Source organism: Myodes glareolus, chromosome 25, assembly GCF_982192425.1.
Source record: "Myodes glareolus chromosome 25, mMyoGla1.1, whole genome shotgun sequence".
NCBI classification, from domain to species: domain Eukaryota; kingdom Metazoa; phylum Chordata; class Mammalia; order Rodentia; family Cricetidae; genus Myodes; species Myodes glareolus.
The window spans coordinates 36,932,812-36,949,051 of record NC_142050.1 but is presented as its reverse complement, the minus strand read 5'-3'; the positions used below and the strand labels follow the sequence as shown (position 1 = coordinate 36,949,051).

The 16,240-nt window shown below is 47.0% G+C and overlaps 1 protein-coding gene across 1 annotated transcript in view; it reads right to left on the bottom strand.

Annotated features, from left to right (window-relative positions):
• Window positions 1-16,240, bottom strand: part of Tbxas1 (thromboxane A synthase 1) — a 165,107-nt gene that overhangs the window by 132,882 nt on the left and 15,985 nt on the right. Inside the window, exon 2 of the mRNA XM_087901627.1 lies at window positions 1,592-1,685. Within this exon, the coding sequence (XP_087757753.1) occupies window positions 1,592-1,685 (94 nt within the window). The remainder of the gene's footprint in view (window positions 1-1,591; window positions 1,686-16,240) is intronic.

Here is a 16,240-nt window from a genome sequence, read left to right as displayed (position 1 = left end):
TCCCAGCATCCTCAGAGGGTTGCTATCAGGGTTGGCCCAAATTAGCCCTTCCTGTCCTTGTATGGCAATTCCCGTGCAGGATCTGGTGGCGCCTGCTGTGGGTCTGGAGGCAATGTCCCCACAAGCTAATCAGGCTTCTGAGAAAAACCAATGGCAGTAAAAAATAACCTTCAAAAATAGATACCGGGTCCCTATCTACAAATGTCCTGGTCATCTCCCCTGCCGCGTCACTCTGGTGAGCTGAAGGCCACACACTTAAAATATCTTCTCCCTGACCGAGCTTCCCCTCCCAACCACTTCCTTCTGTCTCCCTGTGGCCATTGTCTTTGCTCTGCAGGTTCAACCCTCTGACTGCTGGTTCTCTCGTTTCCCCTGAATCCTCTGAATTTGGGAGTCACTGGGGTCCTTACTTTGCTCCAACTGTTTTCTTCTCCAGATTGCCATCTCCTCCCACACACTAAGCCCTGTCCCTTCAGCCCCGATGTTGGCCACAGCGTGGATTCTGCAGCCCTGATCTCAACTCTTGTCAGGGCTAACCCTCTCCTCAACAACGGTGGCCTAGAAGGGTTCCTGGCTTGACCTTTAAATCTGTAAGCAAATCTCTGGCCCGTGTGTCACACACAGCTACATCCTACAGAGTTCCCCTGTTAGTTTTGGTCCCTGCAGGCTGCTGACGGACCAGTGCCACCATTCCCATAAGGCTGCCCTCTTTGCACACAGGGCTCTCTCCCTGGCGTGTGTCTCCTTGTCTGCAGCTCCTGCGGGAACCCCTTCTCTAGGAACTCCCCCACAATGATCCCTCCTTGGCAGTTCTCCCTGAAGAAGAGCCACGGCTGCTAGCTGTACTTCCCAATCCAGTACTTGGCACCCCACCCCCCAACTGATGGTACACACCATTGCTGGATGGTGACCTTGAGAGTGTACCTTCTACTTCTGTTTCCTAGAACCTGGTATATTTAAATACTCAACAAGTTGGGTTCAGGGTGGATGGATGAATGAATGAATGAATGAATGAATGCATACTGATGAATCATAAGAGATAAACATCATTATAACATAAGCTGGAGATGAAGGTTTATTGGGGGGAGGAATCCCCATTTCACAAGTGTTCTTTTTCCTTCCTTTCTTTTCTTTTCTTTTTTTTTTTTTTAATTTTTCGAGATAGGGTCTCGTTATCTATCTTTGGCTGTCCTGGAACTCACACTGTAGACCAGGCTGGCCTTGAACTCACAGAGGTCTGCCTGCCTCTACCTTTCGAGTGCTGGGATTAAAGGTGTGCGCTACCACTGCCCCATACATTTTGTGTCATTTTATTCCTAGTCCACTAAGATTTGATATCACGAATGGCTATTAAAATTTATTAACTATTTCTTGGCATCTGTTGAGGTGTATATACTCTTCTTCTTTACTGTGTTAATGTAGCAAGTTATATTTAATTGCTTTTCAAGGCCTTGAGTAAGCCCTGTTTGGCCTTGAGAAATTGCTCTTTAACACACCACACACATTCTTCACGTGGAGATCATCCTGACTCCCAAAGTGCAAACAGAAGCAATGCCCCACGGGAAATCTTATGCAAGACCCAGAGTCTCACCTGGCGGAAAAACATCAAGTTTCCAACGAAAGGAGAGGGCCTGGGGTGTCTGATGCCCAGTTTCTCCAGTCTTGAGAATGCCGATGTGGAATACCTGGGTGGACAGAGAAGAGAAATTTTAAAGCCAAGAAACTGGTGCTTATATTCATGTCCTTGGCCCTGTTAGGATGCAGAACTGTTGAGTTCTCTTAGCGAGGCTGAGAGAAGTTTCCAATGAACGTGTCTAAGGACATCCTCCAGATGGGGGAGGCACTTCGCAGTCTGGGTACCTCGGAGGAAGGCCGTCTGATACCATCCTCCACCAGAACGCCGCAGTCTTCTCCACACACGCACCTCAGTTCCTCACCTTCTAGATTCATCGTGAACTACACCCCAGAAGGCAAAACAAAGCCATCCAGTGGCAGAGCATCAGCTCCCTGGTATCGCTTTTTGGGTCCAGGCCAACCCCCTATTCACATACAACTCGTTGTTCATCACATTCCATGGCCATGACCTCACTGAGAAAAAAAAAAACAGAGGTGGAGGCCCCTCGTGGCAAGGAGACTGCTCTACTTCCCTCTTACACCCTTTGTAAGACTTTGTCTTCCTGCCTAAACACAGAGGGAGGCAGGTTCTCTCCATCCCAAACCAGAAAAAGTGGCCCAACAGAGGCCGTACTGCTTTTCAGTGCGGTTGTCCAAACACTGGGATGAGGGAATATTCCAGCTTATGGGAACAGAGAGGTGACACCGTTAGAGTCAGAGTTGGCCTGGGCAAACCTGCCATACGGCCCCAATCTCCACCCAGTCAGACAATTAGGTCAAAAGTTCAGTTGGTTCAGAAAAATTACTGAGTCAAACTGGGTGTTTAGCATCATGCCGAGATCAGCCAAATCCCAATTTAGGAACATGGAAAAATAACAGAATAGCACTCCAGTCTGGCTTCTGATGGATACTAGAGCTCAAAACCCTCTGCAGTGAGAAGGATGCTTTTTTCTCCAACCCGAGAACACTTCAGCAAAGCCTCCAATATCCAGGGAAAGGGAGACGCCTCTTAAGTACGGTGTACATGACACAGCATTGTGCTTATAGCTAAAACAGTTATGGGGAAGCACCGAGCAGGTCCCAGCGGGAAGCGGGGCTTCTCCCAGCGTCTGAGAGGAGCGCTGGCTTGAACAGCTTCCCAGAACATCACATTTATGTCCACAGTTGAGGAGAATCATGAAGCACATGCTAGAGCCATGTGTGAATTCCATGGATTAGCCACACCCACATTCCTGTTCATTAGTATGTGTGCCAAAGGTCAGCAGCCCCATTTGGAAAAGGTAGCCTTTCAAACAAGTGGTGGCATTTTAAAAGCCTCCCTTTATCCCCAAACGGAAAGGCCAAAGGAGAATCACAGCTATTGAACACTTCCTTTAACATTCTTAAATCGGAGAGTTTCCATCAGTTTTTGCAAATTATTTTCTAAATATAATCTCTGACGGATAAAAAGAAATATGAAGATCTTGAGCCACGAAATTACGTCTTAATTTAGTAATTAGATGTCTTGATTGTCTAATTAAAGGACAAGAAGTCTGTGCCTAATTACATATGCTAATTATTATGCAAGACCATGCCCTCATTATGTAACTGCACTTAGGAGAACACTGCCTGTGTGTCTCTGCACAAAATTCAGACATTTCCAAGCATATGGCCCCAGCAGAGAGTGTCCTGTGCATGATCACAAATTTCACTCCCAGCCTGGACTCGGGTAAAGAACGTGGGCATCTTCAGTCACCAGGTAAGGCTACCATCAGTCCGAGCCCCTGAGTCCAGATCTGTCGTGGGAGATTACCGCTATCAATGCAACACAGGCACAATTTGTGCTTGGCCTGTTTCCTTCTCTATAACCTGGTGTTTTCATGTGCTCTGGTCTCTGGGGCCTCAGGCGAATCTCCAAATGTCTCACCAGACACCCAAGTCCACGGACTCCTTTAGCCATGGGGTGGTAAGTTCCAAATGACAGGTTGGAGTCTTAGCCTCCAGGACCTCGGAACATGACTCTATTTGGAGATGGGTTAGCGTGAATGTCGTTAGTTCAGATAATGTCATATTGAGAAGAAATTTCACGAGGAAAGCTCACCTGACCTTGATGTGGGATGGCCTTCTGTATATACGTTGCTTTCATTGGTTGATGAATAAAGCTTTTTAGCCGATGACTTAGCAGAGTAAAGCCAGACAGGAAATCAGAACAGGGATATATAAAGAGAGTAGGTTGCATCAAGCAGACACCATGTAACTGCCAAAGGAGAAAGATGCCAGAACCTTACCAGTAAGCTATAGCCTCATTGAGATACACAGATAAATAGAAATGGGCTAAGATATGGCTAGGAATATGCCTGAGTCATTGGCCAAACAGTGTTGTAGCTAATATATATTTTCTGTGTGATTATTTGGGTCTGGTCAGCCAGGAAGCACAAGGAAGCGCAATCTCTGTTTATATGACTCAGAGTTCGAAAGAAAAGAGGGGAGGCAGAACAGTCAGGTAGCAGAGTGTAATCAGGAAGTGGAAATCTCAAGGCCTACCCCAAGGGCCCACTTCCTCTAGCAAGGCTCCGCCTCCTACAGGCTCCGCCTCCTATAGGCTCTGCCTCCTAAAGGCTCCACCTCCTATAGGCTCCACCTCCTAAAGGCCCAACCTAATGGCTCCACCTCCTAAAGGCTCCATTGCCAGTGGGCAATGAAAGGTCAAGGGCTTGAGCCTGTGAGGGACGTTTGCATTCATACAATAACAAAATGGCTGTGTGAAGACAGACACACAGAGACCAGAGACCAGAGTGACGCTGCTGCTAGTCAAGGGAGGTCAAAGGTCATCAACAAACTTCTAACAGGAGGAGAGACAAGGAAGGGCTCATCCCACAGGGTTCCGAAGGAGCCTGGCCCCTCTGACACCTTCACTTCAGACTTCCAACTCCTAGACCCGAAAAACAACCAGTCCCCTAATAGAGCAGCCATGGAAGCTGAGAACAAGGGTGCTCCCCAAAACCATTCCAGGCAGTCAATGAAAATATTTTAAATTTCTTTTTCTTCCCGTCACTTTCAACACTGTCGTTGTAAAAGAAATCTGTCTTTCACGTTGGATGGTGTCATGACGTTCTGTACCGACCAACGGGAGTACAGGTGGCCTGGCCGGGGCTGTGGAAAGCAGGTACCATGTAGCCGTTCTGCCATTGTCGTGTTGTGACAAGGGGAACAGCTTTCCTCTGACAGGAATTAATGCAAATATGCCCACCACTACCACTCCGGGCATCTGTCACTGTTTATAGTAAGGAGACGGAAGTCAGAAAATGACAGCAGACATACATGTTGCCCCACATAAAATTCTTTGGCTTTATTTTCACATCTAAGGCGATCATTCCACGCTACAGGACACAAACCTGCGGTGCCACTGGTGACGCGTGTGGTGTCCCTTCTCAAATAAACCGAACCACGTACATTGTTTCCACAATGAGGCTAAATCTTAAAGGTGACAAGGTGCCCGGTCTCTCATTGTCCTCCAAGGCAAGTCACTCTCTTAATGGAGTTAACACAGGATTTATGGCCCATTGTCTAGGCAAAGAAGTAACTTGAGGGAAACCGGAGTGGGGTAGGGTTGTTGGCTGAGATACGATCTCATATAGCCCAGGCTAGCCCCAAATGTATGTATGTTATGTAGCTGAGGAAGATTTAAAACTCCTCACCCTCATCTCCACCTCCTGACTGCCGCAATCACAGGTGTGTACCACCACACCTAATTACGCAATGCCAGGAATGAAACCCAAGGTTTTGTGTGCACTGGGCAAGCACCCTATAAACTGAGCTACATTCCCAGGCCTGGGAGAATGCTTGATGGGTTCAGGTCAAATGGACTGAGGTTTAGAATACCAGAAGCCAGTCGGAGACCAGCCTGGTCTGCAGGCTTCTCTCACTGCGTGTCGTCGCAGCCACGAGAACTGCCTTCTCTTTGATGCCGCGTCTGGGTTCCGCCAGCAATGTGGTTCCTTCTCTCTGTTCACTTGGAAAATAGCAACCTGGTTGCATCTCCATCCTATTGTCTTCTCATTGTTTGTGTGGCTCCTCTCTGCCCAGAGCAAGAGAGGCACAAGGACAGAAAGAACTTAAATCTTGTTTTAACACGGATATTTCTGGTGGAAAAAATGATAAAATCTTGAGTGTGTGCGTGAGACTCTCTCATTGCTCCTTTCAGTTCCTCGTGTCTGGTTCCCTTCTTTTTTCCCTCCCTCCTTCCCTCCCTTTCTTCCTCCCCTCCTTCTTGCAGTGCTGGGACAGAATCCAGGAACAAACACATGGATATCATGCAAGTGTTCTACCCCGGAACTACATCCCTGATCCTCAGGTGTAAATGGCATCTAATGGATGATCTGAGTTCTTCCTCCCAATCATGTAAAAGCACCACAAAAACATGTGGCCATTGCAGTCATTAGTCTGAAAAGTTTTGTCGTAAGAAAACAATTTGAGTCAGTCCACCCACTGAGACAGTGTGCCTGAGCTAATGGGAGCTCACCAAATCCAGCTGATCTGGGACTGAACGAGCATGGGATCAAACTGGACCCTCTGAATGTGGCTCACAATCGAGGCAGACTGAGAAGCCAACGATAAGGGCACTGGGATTTGTCTCTACTGTATGTAGTGGCTTTTTGAGATCCTATTCTATTTGGATGCACACCTTCATAAGCCTGGATGGAGGTGGGAGGGCCTTGGACTTCCCACACAGGGCAGGGTACCCTGCTCTCTCATAGGACTGAGGGGGGAGGGGGAGGAGGGGAGTGGGAGGGAAGCGGAAGGAGGGGAGGAAGTGGAAATTTTGGTTCCTATTATTTATAAAGTAATAAAAAAATCAGAGAAAAAAAAAGAAAATGGTTTGACATTTACACTGATGTGGGAGAGCTATAGTCATTACTGTCATCCACTATATACACTATCTACCCTAGGCCACATTGCTTCCTATGTCCCAGGCACTGCGGCTTACATGCCATTTCACACACAACCTCCAACAACCGCTTGAAAGTAGAAGTTAGCATTATTTTCCTGCGGCTAGTTAGGAGTGCTAAGCATGGAGAGATTTAATGGTGTTACCCAAGGGACCAGAGCTGCTCAGCTACTGCATCAGAGTTCACGCCAGGTCAGGCTCACTTCAGGCAGGTGTTATTATCCTGCTCTGCTCACCTGTTCAGTCCTGCAGGCCAAGGCTTCGTGGGCCAGCCACAACAGGAGATTGCACAGACAATACGCCCAGAACAAAAGCGGGATGCTCAGAACCTGCACGCTTTATAAACACAGACACCAACGACCCGACAGGTGTGTGGGGGCTGCTTTTCATCTCGACTTGCCTGCCTTGTGATTCTCTTGTTTAATATTTATTTTTATTCATCTATTTAGTGTCCACACATGCACATAGGTGCCATGGTACACAGTCGGAGGTCAGAGGACAGTTTCCAGGATTTGATTTTCTACCGCGGGATCCTAGGGATTGAACTCAGTTCACCAGCAAGCTCCTTTACCCATTGAGTCACCTTGCCTTGTCTTCTGCTAACTTTCATCAGTCCTCTTTCTAATGCATTGATCTTTCCTGTCCGCTTGCCCATTCCCACCACAATGCAAATAGGTCCTGCATTCTCCACTTTAAAGCATGGGAGCAAACCGCCGAGTCCACTCGCAGCCTTGCCTTTCTTCCCGCCTTCCAGCCGAGTTTCTTGAAATGGAGATATGCTGTCCCCTTCTGAATCTTTAATCCTCTCTCCTGTCTGTTCCAGCTAGGCTGGGCTGGGAAAGGACTGCCCTTGTCAAAGTCATTGATGAGTTTATCATTGTCAATCCCATGCTCCCCCACCAGTTTCTTTGCTTGATTTCTCCGTGGTACTTGCAGACAGTTGAGAACTCCTTCCGGAACAGTCTCCTCCTTATTCCTGGGATGTCAGTCCCCCTCTAGCCTGTGGGCTGCTGACCTCTTCCCTTCACTTTTCTGTCACTGCCAGTGCCACCAACAAGTCAACCCTCTCCTGGGCTCCCATCCTCTCCACTGAGCTCTGACCCTCTTTATCCAGCTCCCAACGCAACTGCACATTTTAAATGTCTGCTCAGCACAGAGACCCACATTGGAGCACTGGACTGAGCCCCCAAGGTCTAAATGAGGAGCAGAAGGAGGGAGAACATGAACAAGAAAGGCAGGACCGTGAGGAGTGCGTTCTCCCACTGATACAAGGGGACTGATCTAATGAGAGTTCACCAAGGGCAGTTGGACTGGGACTGAGCGAGCACGTGATCCAACCAGATTCTCTGAATGTGGCCGGATTCTCTGAATGTGGCTGGCCCGGAGTCTTTCTGAGAAGCCATTGACAATGACACTGGGACTTGTTTCCTCTGCATATACTGGATTTTTGGGATTCAGTCTGTTTGGATGCTCACCTTCCTGGACCTGGAGGGAGGGGGGAGGAACTTGAACTTCCCACAGGGCAGGAAACCCTGACTGGTCTTAGGGACGGAGAGAGAGGAGGAGAGGGAGTGGGGGGAGTGGGAGGGTGTTGGGAGGAGGGGCGGAAATGGAAACTTTTATAAATTAATAAACTTTTATAAATAAAAAAATATTTGCTCAGCAACTAAAACACGGTCTGCTGTAGTGGCTGAATGGGAAATGTCCACCATGGTCTTGACACTTCAGCACTTGCTCCCCAGTTAGTGGTGCTGTTTAGGGGAGTTTGGGTGATGCAGGCTTGCTGGAGGAAGTATGTCCCTGGGAGCAGGATTTGAGATTAAAAGCCTCAGGCTCCTTCCAGTTCCTTCTCTCTGCCCTGTACTCATGGTTGTGGGGTGAGCTCTCAGCTTCCTGTTCCTGCCACCTTGCCTGCTACTTGTAGCCATGAGTCAATGGTCTGATGGACTCCTATTCCCTCTGGAGTTATTTTTTTTTTTTAGTCTTTGCTACATTTTAATATAGCAAACATTTTAATAAACCAATTTAATAGTAGCTTTTATGGGGTTAATTTTTAGGTCTAGTCAGCAACATCAGACAGAAGGTACTGAGTGCTATCCATGGTACACAGTACTGGCACAGGGTACAGATTACTACCTAGGGTACTGATTACTCCCCAGGTACAGAGTACTGCCCAGGGTACTGATTACTCCCCAGGTACAGAGTACTGTATCTAGACTTTAGACCAGCAAGGCACGGTTATGCCTCAGACGAACAATTCAGTCAAATCAGTAATAATTGCAGTGACCCAAAATATCAAACATGTTTAAATTCATGAGTTCAAATTGATATGGGCATCTAGGATCACCTTCACAACATGTGAACCAACTGACCTCTGATACCATATTTGAAGCTTCCCCCACTGTTGAAAACCGCAGTAGACTTGGAGACTCATTAATTGAGCTCTCTATAATTAAAGTTATTTTACATGCATGGCGGCACCTTCTTTGAAAGGTAAACATTATGATGAATCCTGTCAGAAACTGAAACCATTTTCAAGTCAGAAATCTAAGCTATTTTTAAAAATAAGCTGGTTTTTCCCAACTGTCCTTTCCCATTGCCGGTATGATAAACAACCACAGACATAGTGGCTTAAACAATTCCAATTTACCATCTTGTGGTTCAAGGCTGTAAATCCCAATTATTAAACACCTTTAAAGACCTGAAGCCCAAGGCCAGCTCCTCCTGGAGCCTCCCAGACTGGTGACAACGACAGACTGGGCTTCCATTCCTCACATGTGTTTGTCTCTTAGAGCGCTGCGTTCCTGTGGTAAGTGGACAAGGAGTCAGAGACGAGTGGACCAAGCAGGACTACATCTCAGGAGCTGTATTTCCGGATGGTCTGCCTGCCCCTTGTGGTTAAGAATTCTTGAAGCTGCAGTTAGATTCTTCCCCCGTATTAGAAACTAGGGTGTTCCTAATGAAGGCTCCACAGCCTCTGAAGAGGGTGGTTTCTCTTTGTTTGTTTGTTTGTTTTTTTTCTCTTTTTCTCTTCTCTCTCTCTCTCTTTTTTTTTTTTTTTTTTTTTTGAAACAGGGTTTCTCTGTAGCTTTGGTGTCTGTCCTGGAACTAGCTCTTGTAGTCCAGGCTGGTCTCAAACTCACAAAGATCCACCTGCCTCTGCCTCTCTCGAGTGCTGGGATTAAAGGCGTGTGCCACCAGCACCCTGCTAATGGTGGTTTCTTTATAATTTTCTTACACTGTAGTTTTCAACACACACACACACACCTTGCGGGCTTTTCTAGAGGGTTATGGGAGGAAATACTCTGAAAAAGAGGATTTGCCCTCCACGACTTGAGTGTGGGAAAGGGTCTCCTTGCTCCATAAATATTCCACCTACCTCATAAATATTCATAACAGTCTTTAAACCCCATCGCTCAGAGGCTACTGTGCTGCTTTCCCACCTCCATATCTCTCTGGAGTGCTGACTAAGTGACCTTCTGTGTCTCTCACGGAAATCTCTCCTTCTAGGACCAGAGCAGGGCTGGAGAGAAGGTTCAGTAAAGAGCACTCGCTGCTCTTGCAGAGGACCCAGGTCTGGCTCACAACCATCTATGAATCCTTTCCCAGGGGATCCAATGTCTTCTTTCTATCTCTGTGGGCGCCAAGCATACATTGGTGTGCATACATACATGCAGGCCAAACATTCATAAAATAAGTTTAAATAAATCTAAAAAAAAACCCAAAGCCTAGAGATCCCTCCCCTGTAATAAAAAGAAGTCTTGTGATTATTTTAGATCCACTCCCATAATCCAGAATATTCTCTTTCTTAAGATTCTCAACCGAATTATAGTTCCAACTCCTAGTTGCCATCTACGGTGACATTCATGGGGTAAGGCATGGGCAACTTTGGTTGTGCCAACTGCTATTTAGATAGCGCCAGACGTTATCTGGGGCTACACCGGTAAAGAAGTGCCCGGGGTGAGAATGGAACCGTGAACCATCATAGGTTCCTCCAGGCAGATGGATACCGTAGCTGCGGGGCAGTGGCAAGAGACCAGCAGGCTGCTCCCTCCAGAGCTGGCCTCTGCCCTGGCAGCACAAACTGGCTTTGGCGCCCATGGCCTTCACAGCCAAGAGGGTAAGCACTTCTCAGAAGCCATCATGATTTTAAAAAGATGTCTTCAACTAATGATTATGAGAGTCCAGAGAGGGAACCTACTTTTCCGCTTTAATACTAGCCTTCAGGTCTCGAAGCTCGTGTGGTGGCCTGGGCCGGATGAACCTCTGGGTGCCATTGCAGGGTCACTACCACAAAGTGCTGCTTGGCGCTTGACCTCGGATTTAGTCCAAGCTGTGGTTGTGGTTTGTTCTCAGGGACGAAAGAAGGGCAAGAGAACCGTGTGGCCCCTGGGGCTAGCATCCCCAGCATGTTAGGAATGGAGAGAGCTGTCGTGCTGGTAGCTGCTCCCTTCGTGGCTCCCTGTGTGTTCCCAGCACGGTGCCAGGGCCCGGGTACCAGGCCGTCATAGAGATCACCAGCACCACATCCTGACCCCAGGCGTTCACAGCCTAGACAAGTTCAACAATAGATAGAAAAAGTGAATTAAGCATTTGTGTTCCAAACCTTGCAGCAAAGAAGTGGCCCTGGTCAGCTGAAATCTATTATTTCTTTTATAGTTGTTCTACTCGCTACTGAGCTATAGTTACACATCAGGAAATACTGTAAACGGTGCTAAGTTGTTTCTTATGAAAACTAGGTTGGAATGACAACTTATGCTGGAGAGGTTGTGGGGAAAAGAGAACACTTCTGCATTGCTGGTGGGAATGCAAGCTGGTACAACCCCTTTGGATGTCACTGTGGCGATTTCTCAGAAAATAAAGAAACAACCTTTTTCAAGATCCAGCAATACCTAACTTTTGGGTATGTATCCAAAGGATGCTCAATCATACCATAAGGACATGAGCTCAGTTATGTTCATAGCAGCTTTGTTTGTCATAGCCAGAACCTGGAAACAACCTAAATGCCCTTCGACTGAAGAATGGGTAAGGAAAATGTGGTACATTTACACAATGGAATACTACATAGCCAAGAACAATAACAACATCTTGAAATTTGCAGGCAAATGGATGGAGCTAGAAAACATCATATTGAGTGAGGTAACCCAGACCTAGAAAGACAATTATCATATCTGCTCACTCATAAGTGGTTTTTAAACATAAAGCGAAGAAAACCAGCCTACAAATCACAATCCCAGTGAACCTAGACAACAATGAGGGCCCTAAGAGAGATCATGGATCTAATGGATCGAATCTACATAGGAAGTAGTAAAAGACACGATCTCCTGAGTGAATTGGGATCATGGGGACCATGGGAGAGGGTTGAAGGGGAGGGGAGATGCAGGGAGGGAGCAGAGAAAAATGTATAGCTCAAGAAAAATCAACTTTGAAAAGCTAAGTTGGAAGAAAATGAAACAAAACAAAATAACTCAAATCTTATAAGGAGGCCCTCTCTCTATGATGTCATTAAACCAGGAAATGTGAGTTGTTCTGTGATTTTTTTTTTAAACTCAGTTGTGTGGTACTCAGGTGGGGACCTTGTGGATGAGAACATTTTGCAGTGTCCAAAGGTTAGCCATCACCTGTGGAATGAGAAATGACACAGGCTGTCCTCTGACCACCGGATGCACATACATATGTGCACCTACAAAAGCTCCCCTCATGTGTATGTATACACACAGCCCAGAAAGGTGCTTCACGGTATGAATCAATTATAATTCTATTTGCGTTTTTATTTTGATGTATGTGTATGTCCTTTCATGAGACCATGCACGCTACATTCATGTGGAAGTAGAAGACTGCACGGGATCCCCTGCAACAGGAATTACAGTCAGCTGTGAGTCTCCACATGGGCGCGGGGAACTGAATCCAGGGCCTCTGCAAGAGCCGTGTAAGCTCTTAAACACTGAGCCACCTCTCCAGCCTCTACAATAGTATTTCAAAAACCAGGTCAGACATACCCAGTAGATGAAATAGAGTAGGAAGCCTCTTCCCAACGTCTCTCTTCTATGATTGAGAGGGTAAAAAAAAAAAAAAAACCAAGAGGGAGGACTTACCTAAATGTATAAATACAAGCATCTTAAATATTTTTAAAATTAGAGTTTTTTTCTTAACTTTTTAGAAGTGTGTGTGGTGGGAGGGTGCCTGTGACGGTCAGGGGTGTTCCATGAGGGCTGGGCAAAGAGCTTGGGTTCTCTAGAAGTGTTCTACGCGTTCTTAACTGCTGAGCCATCTCTCCAGTCCCTGCATTTAGCTTTATTTTTTTTAAGATTTATTTATTCTTTATGTGCATTGGTGTTTTGCCTTCATGTGTGTCTGTGTGAGGGTGTCGGAGCCCCTGGAACTGGAGTTATAGACAGTTATGAGAATTGAACCCAGGTCGTCTGCAAGAGCAGCCAATGCTCTTAACCCCTGAGCCATCTCTCCAGTCCCTGCTTCTTAAACGCTACCTCTCACACGGGTCAGCAGACGGGGTCTAGACATCCCACAGTGTGCAGTCCTGCCTGCATCTGGCTGATTCCGGGAGCTGAAGAGCTCTTGAGGAAGACTAATTTCCAAGAACTCAGACCTCCCTCGACCCCCTACACCCCTAACCCTGAGTTCTGCAACCCCACATAGAAAATGCCAAGGGGACAGAACCTTGGACAAACAAAGTGGGCTGGGGACAGAAGGCAGGACTCAGGGCTTTGCAGAAGTGAAGGATGATGCAGCCACCTCAGGTCAGAGGTGGCATCTCCACAGAGTCACTTAAAGGGCCTTGCTCCTCCAAGAAAGGTCAGGGCTAAGGCCATGACCTTGGAGGCCATCTCTCATTTTTCGCTCTGTCTGCCAATTAGCAGGCTAGCCCCACAGAACCAAGGCCTGGAGGTAGTGGCTTGTTTAGGTAATTGATGGTGTTGTCCTCACTGGGGAATCTTAGCACATCAAAAGCTGTTGAGAAGCCAAAATTCACCGAGAGTCTGTATTAATCACTTTGTCAAGCTCAACAAAGGCCCTCTCGCTTTGCTAACAACCCCAGGTGAGGTAGCAATCCTCAGTTAAACAAGGAAGCTATGGGGCTCTTAATTAATGTATCAAAGGGCTCAGGCACACATTTTCACGTGCTTTATTTTCATGAGCACAGCAAATAGAGCTGGTCTTTTCCAAACTTCCCAAGTGCAAGGAAGACAGGTCCTCAGCTCCACTGATGCTCACAGAGAAGGCTCTAGAGACTTTAGTGGACTGTGAGACCAGAGTGGCTTTGTCTGGGTTTGAGGAAGTTAGTGACAGTGACTGGCTCTTAATGTACCCCTTAGCACTTCCTCCTGCCCTGAACTTGACTTCTGTAGTACCAGCAAAGTGAACTTCCTTCCCCAGGCTGCTGAGCCAGCCTTCCCAGACGGCACCCCAGAAACCAACCTTCTGATAGTGTTTCCAACTAATTATCCAATTCCAGGCCATCTCTCCCCAGGTCCTGTTCACATTCAGACAAACCCCCCTTGGTCACCTGAAGGCCTTCAGGACATTTTACATTGTCCCTTCTTTCGCCTTCCGGGGCTATGGGCAGCTCAGGTGTCCTTTGACATCTGGTCACACTTCAGATGCCAGCTCAGGTTCTTTGCGGCCAAGTCAGTACTGCAGAATACCAAGAAATGCCCAGGAAATAGTGGATTTGCTGCAGTGTTAGACCTCACAGCGTAGCCACCTTTAAAAGATCAGGGATATCTGAAGCCACGTGAAAGCCAATGCCAGGATGGGGTGGGGTTCTGAATGCCACAGAATTCATGTCAACGGGAGCTTAAAAACATGTGTGCCATGCCAGAGAGACAGAAAAGAGCTTCTTCTCTGATGAATGGGAAGACAGGGGTCCCCTTGGTTTGGCAGGTCTGTGATGACTGTCTTCCAGCCTCAACCCTTTAGGCTGGAGCAATCTTGCACATTTTTAGGATGTTGACCTGTTTCCAGATCTGGGCTTAGACCCCAGCTCTTCTCCAAGACCAGGACTAAGGTGAATCACAAGAGAGACACCTAGAGCACATTGTAGGGAGACCCTCCCCCTTGCAGATGTGACCATTCCAGCCCTGCTCCTGTGGTCCAATGTGAAGCTGAAGAGCAGTCTTGCCCTCCGTATGCAGCTTCTGCCAGTTGCAGATTGTTGGCTCTCTCTGGCTCATACACACATCGCTCAAACTTCTCTCTGCCTCCACCCTGTCAGTGGCCTCCACTTGTGACACACCTCTCCGAATCTGTATCAAAGTGTCTGTTTTGTAAGGACAGTGGTCCTGGGTTTGGGGCCACTCTAATACTCCTGTCTTAGGATTCCTATTACAGTGAAGAGACACCATGACCAAGGCAACTTTTATAATGGCGGGACAAGGCGGCCTGCAGGCAGACATGGTGCTGGAGGGGTAGTTGAGAGCGCTACATCACTACATCGGGATCTGCAGACAGCGGGAAGAGACAGTGAGCCACTAGGTCTAGCTAGAGCTTCTAGACCTCAAAGTCTGCCCCTGGGGACACACTTCCTCCAACAAGGCCACACTTCCTAGTAGTGCCACTCCCTATGAGCCTATGGAGTCATTTTCTTTCAAACCAGTACATCATCCACACTGGATTATATTTGCAGAGACCCATTTCCTCATATTGTCAGGTTCCAGTAGATATGAATTTTATGGGGACACTATTCAGTCTACTCCAAGGACCATCAAAACTGGTAGTTAATTCACTTGTACATGTATGTGGTTGGTATGTGTGGGCATGTGATTTGTGTGGTATGAGTACAATATATGTGTTCATATGTGGTATGCATGGTGCGTGTGCATGTGCTGTATGGGTTATGTGGTATATATTTAATGTATGTATAGTGTATATGTTTGGTATGTATATTGTGTGTGTCGTTCACATATAGTATGCATGTGGTATGTGTGTCATGTGAGTTTATTACATGTATAATGAATATGGTATGTGTGCTATATGCATGTCCATGATATGTATGTTATGTGTATATATGTAGTATTACTATGTGTGTATGATATGGGGGAGTGGTTAGTTGTGTATGTGATATATGCATGTGGGGCTGTGTTCTGTGGCATGTGTGGTGTATATGTGCTGTATCCTTACTCCCCCAAGGACAGAGCTGGTGAGGCAAGAAGAAGCCCCACTCCAAAGTCTTCTCGCTCTGGGCTCACACTGAGTGTCCTACTTTTCCTGTTTCCTCGTGTTTTTCCTGCACATCATGACAATACTAACCTATATTCTGGTGGTTTAGTCAGAACCCCGTTAGAGTTAAAAAGACAGTGGAGCCCCTGTCTGATCCTGAATCACCAAGTCCCTGGTGCGCAGTCTCCTCTGCAGCTCCCCAGGGAAAAGGGACAACGGACACGGCAAGGAGGAACACGCAGTGTGACAAGATCTATCTTTGAAATCCACGTAAAATTCAGTGCCACAAGTCCGGGATAAGAGGATGCCTCCTTTCTTCTAAACGCCAGCAACTGACACCCCAAGGTTGTTATGAGAAATAAACATTTGTCCCTTAGTAATTCAGGATGCTTGAGCACCCATGAGATTCTGGAAGCTTCTCTGGCACTTTGTATTTCAGCCAGTTCTTGGCATAGCTGCATCCATGCATTTTTCTGCCTGACACAGAAGAAGGAACATGTCCTCCACCACAGCCCACAGTCT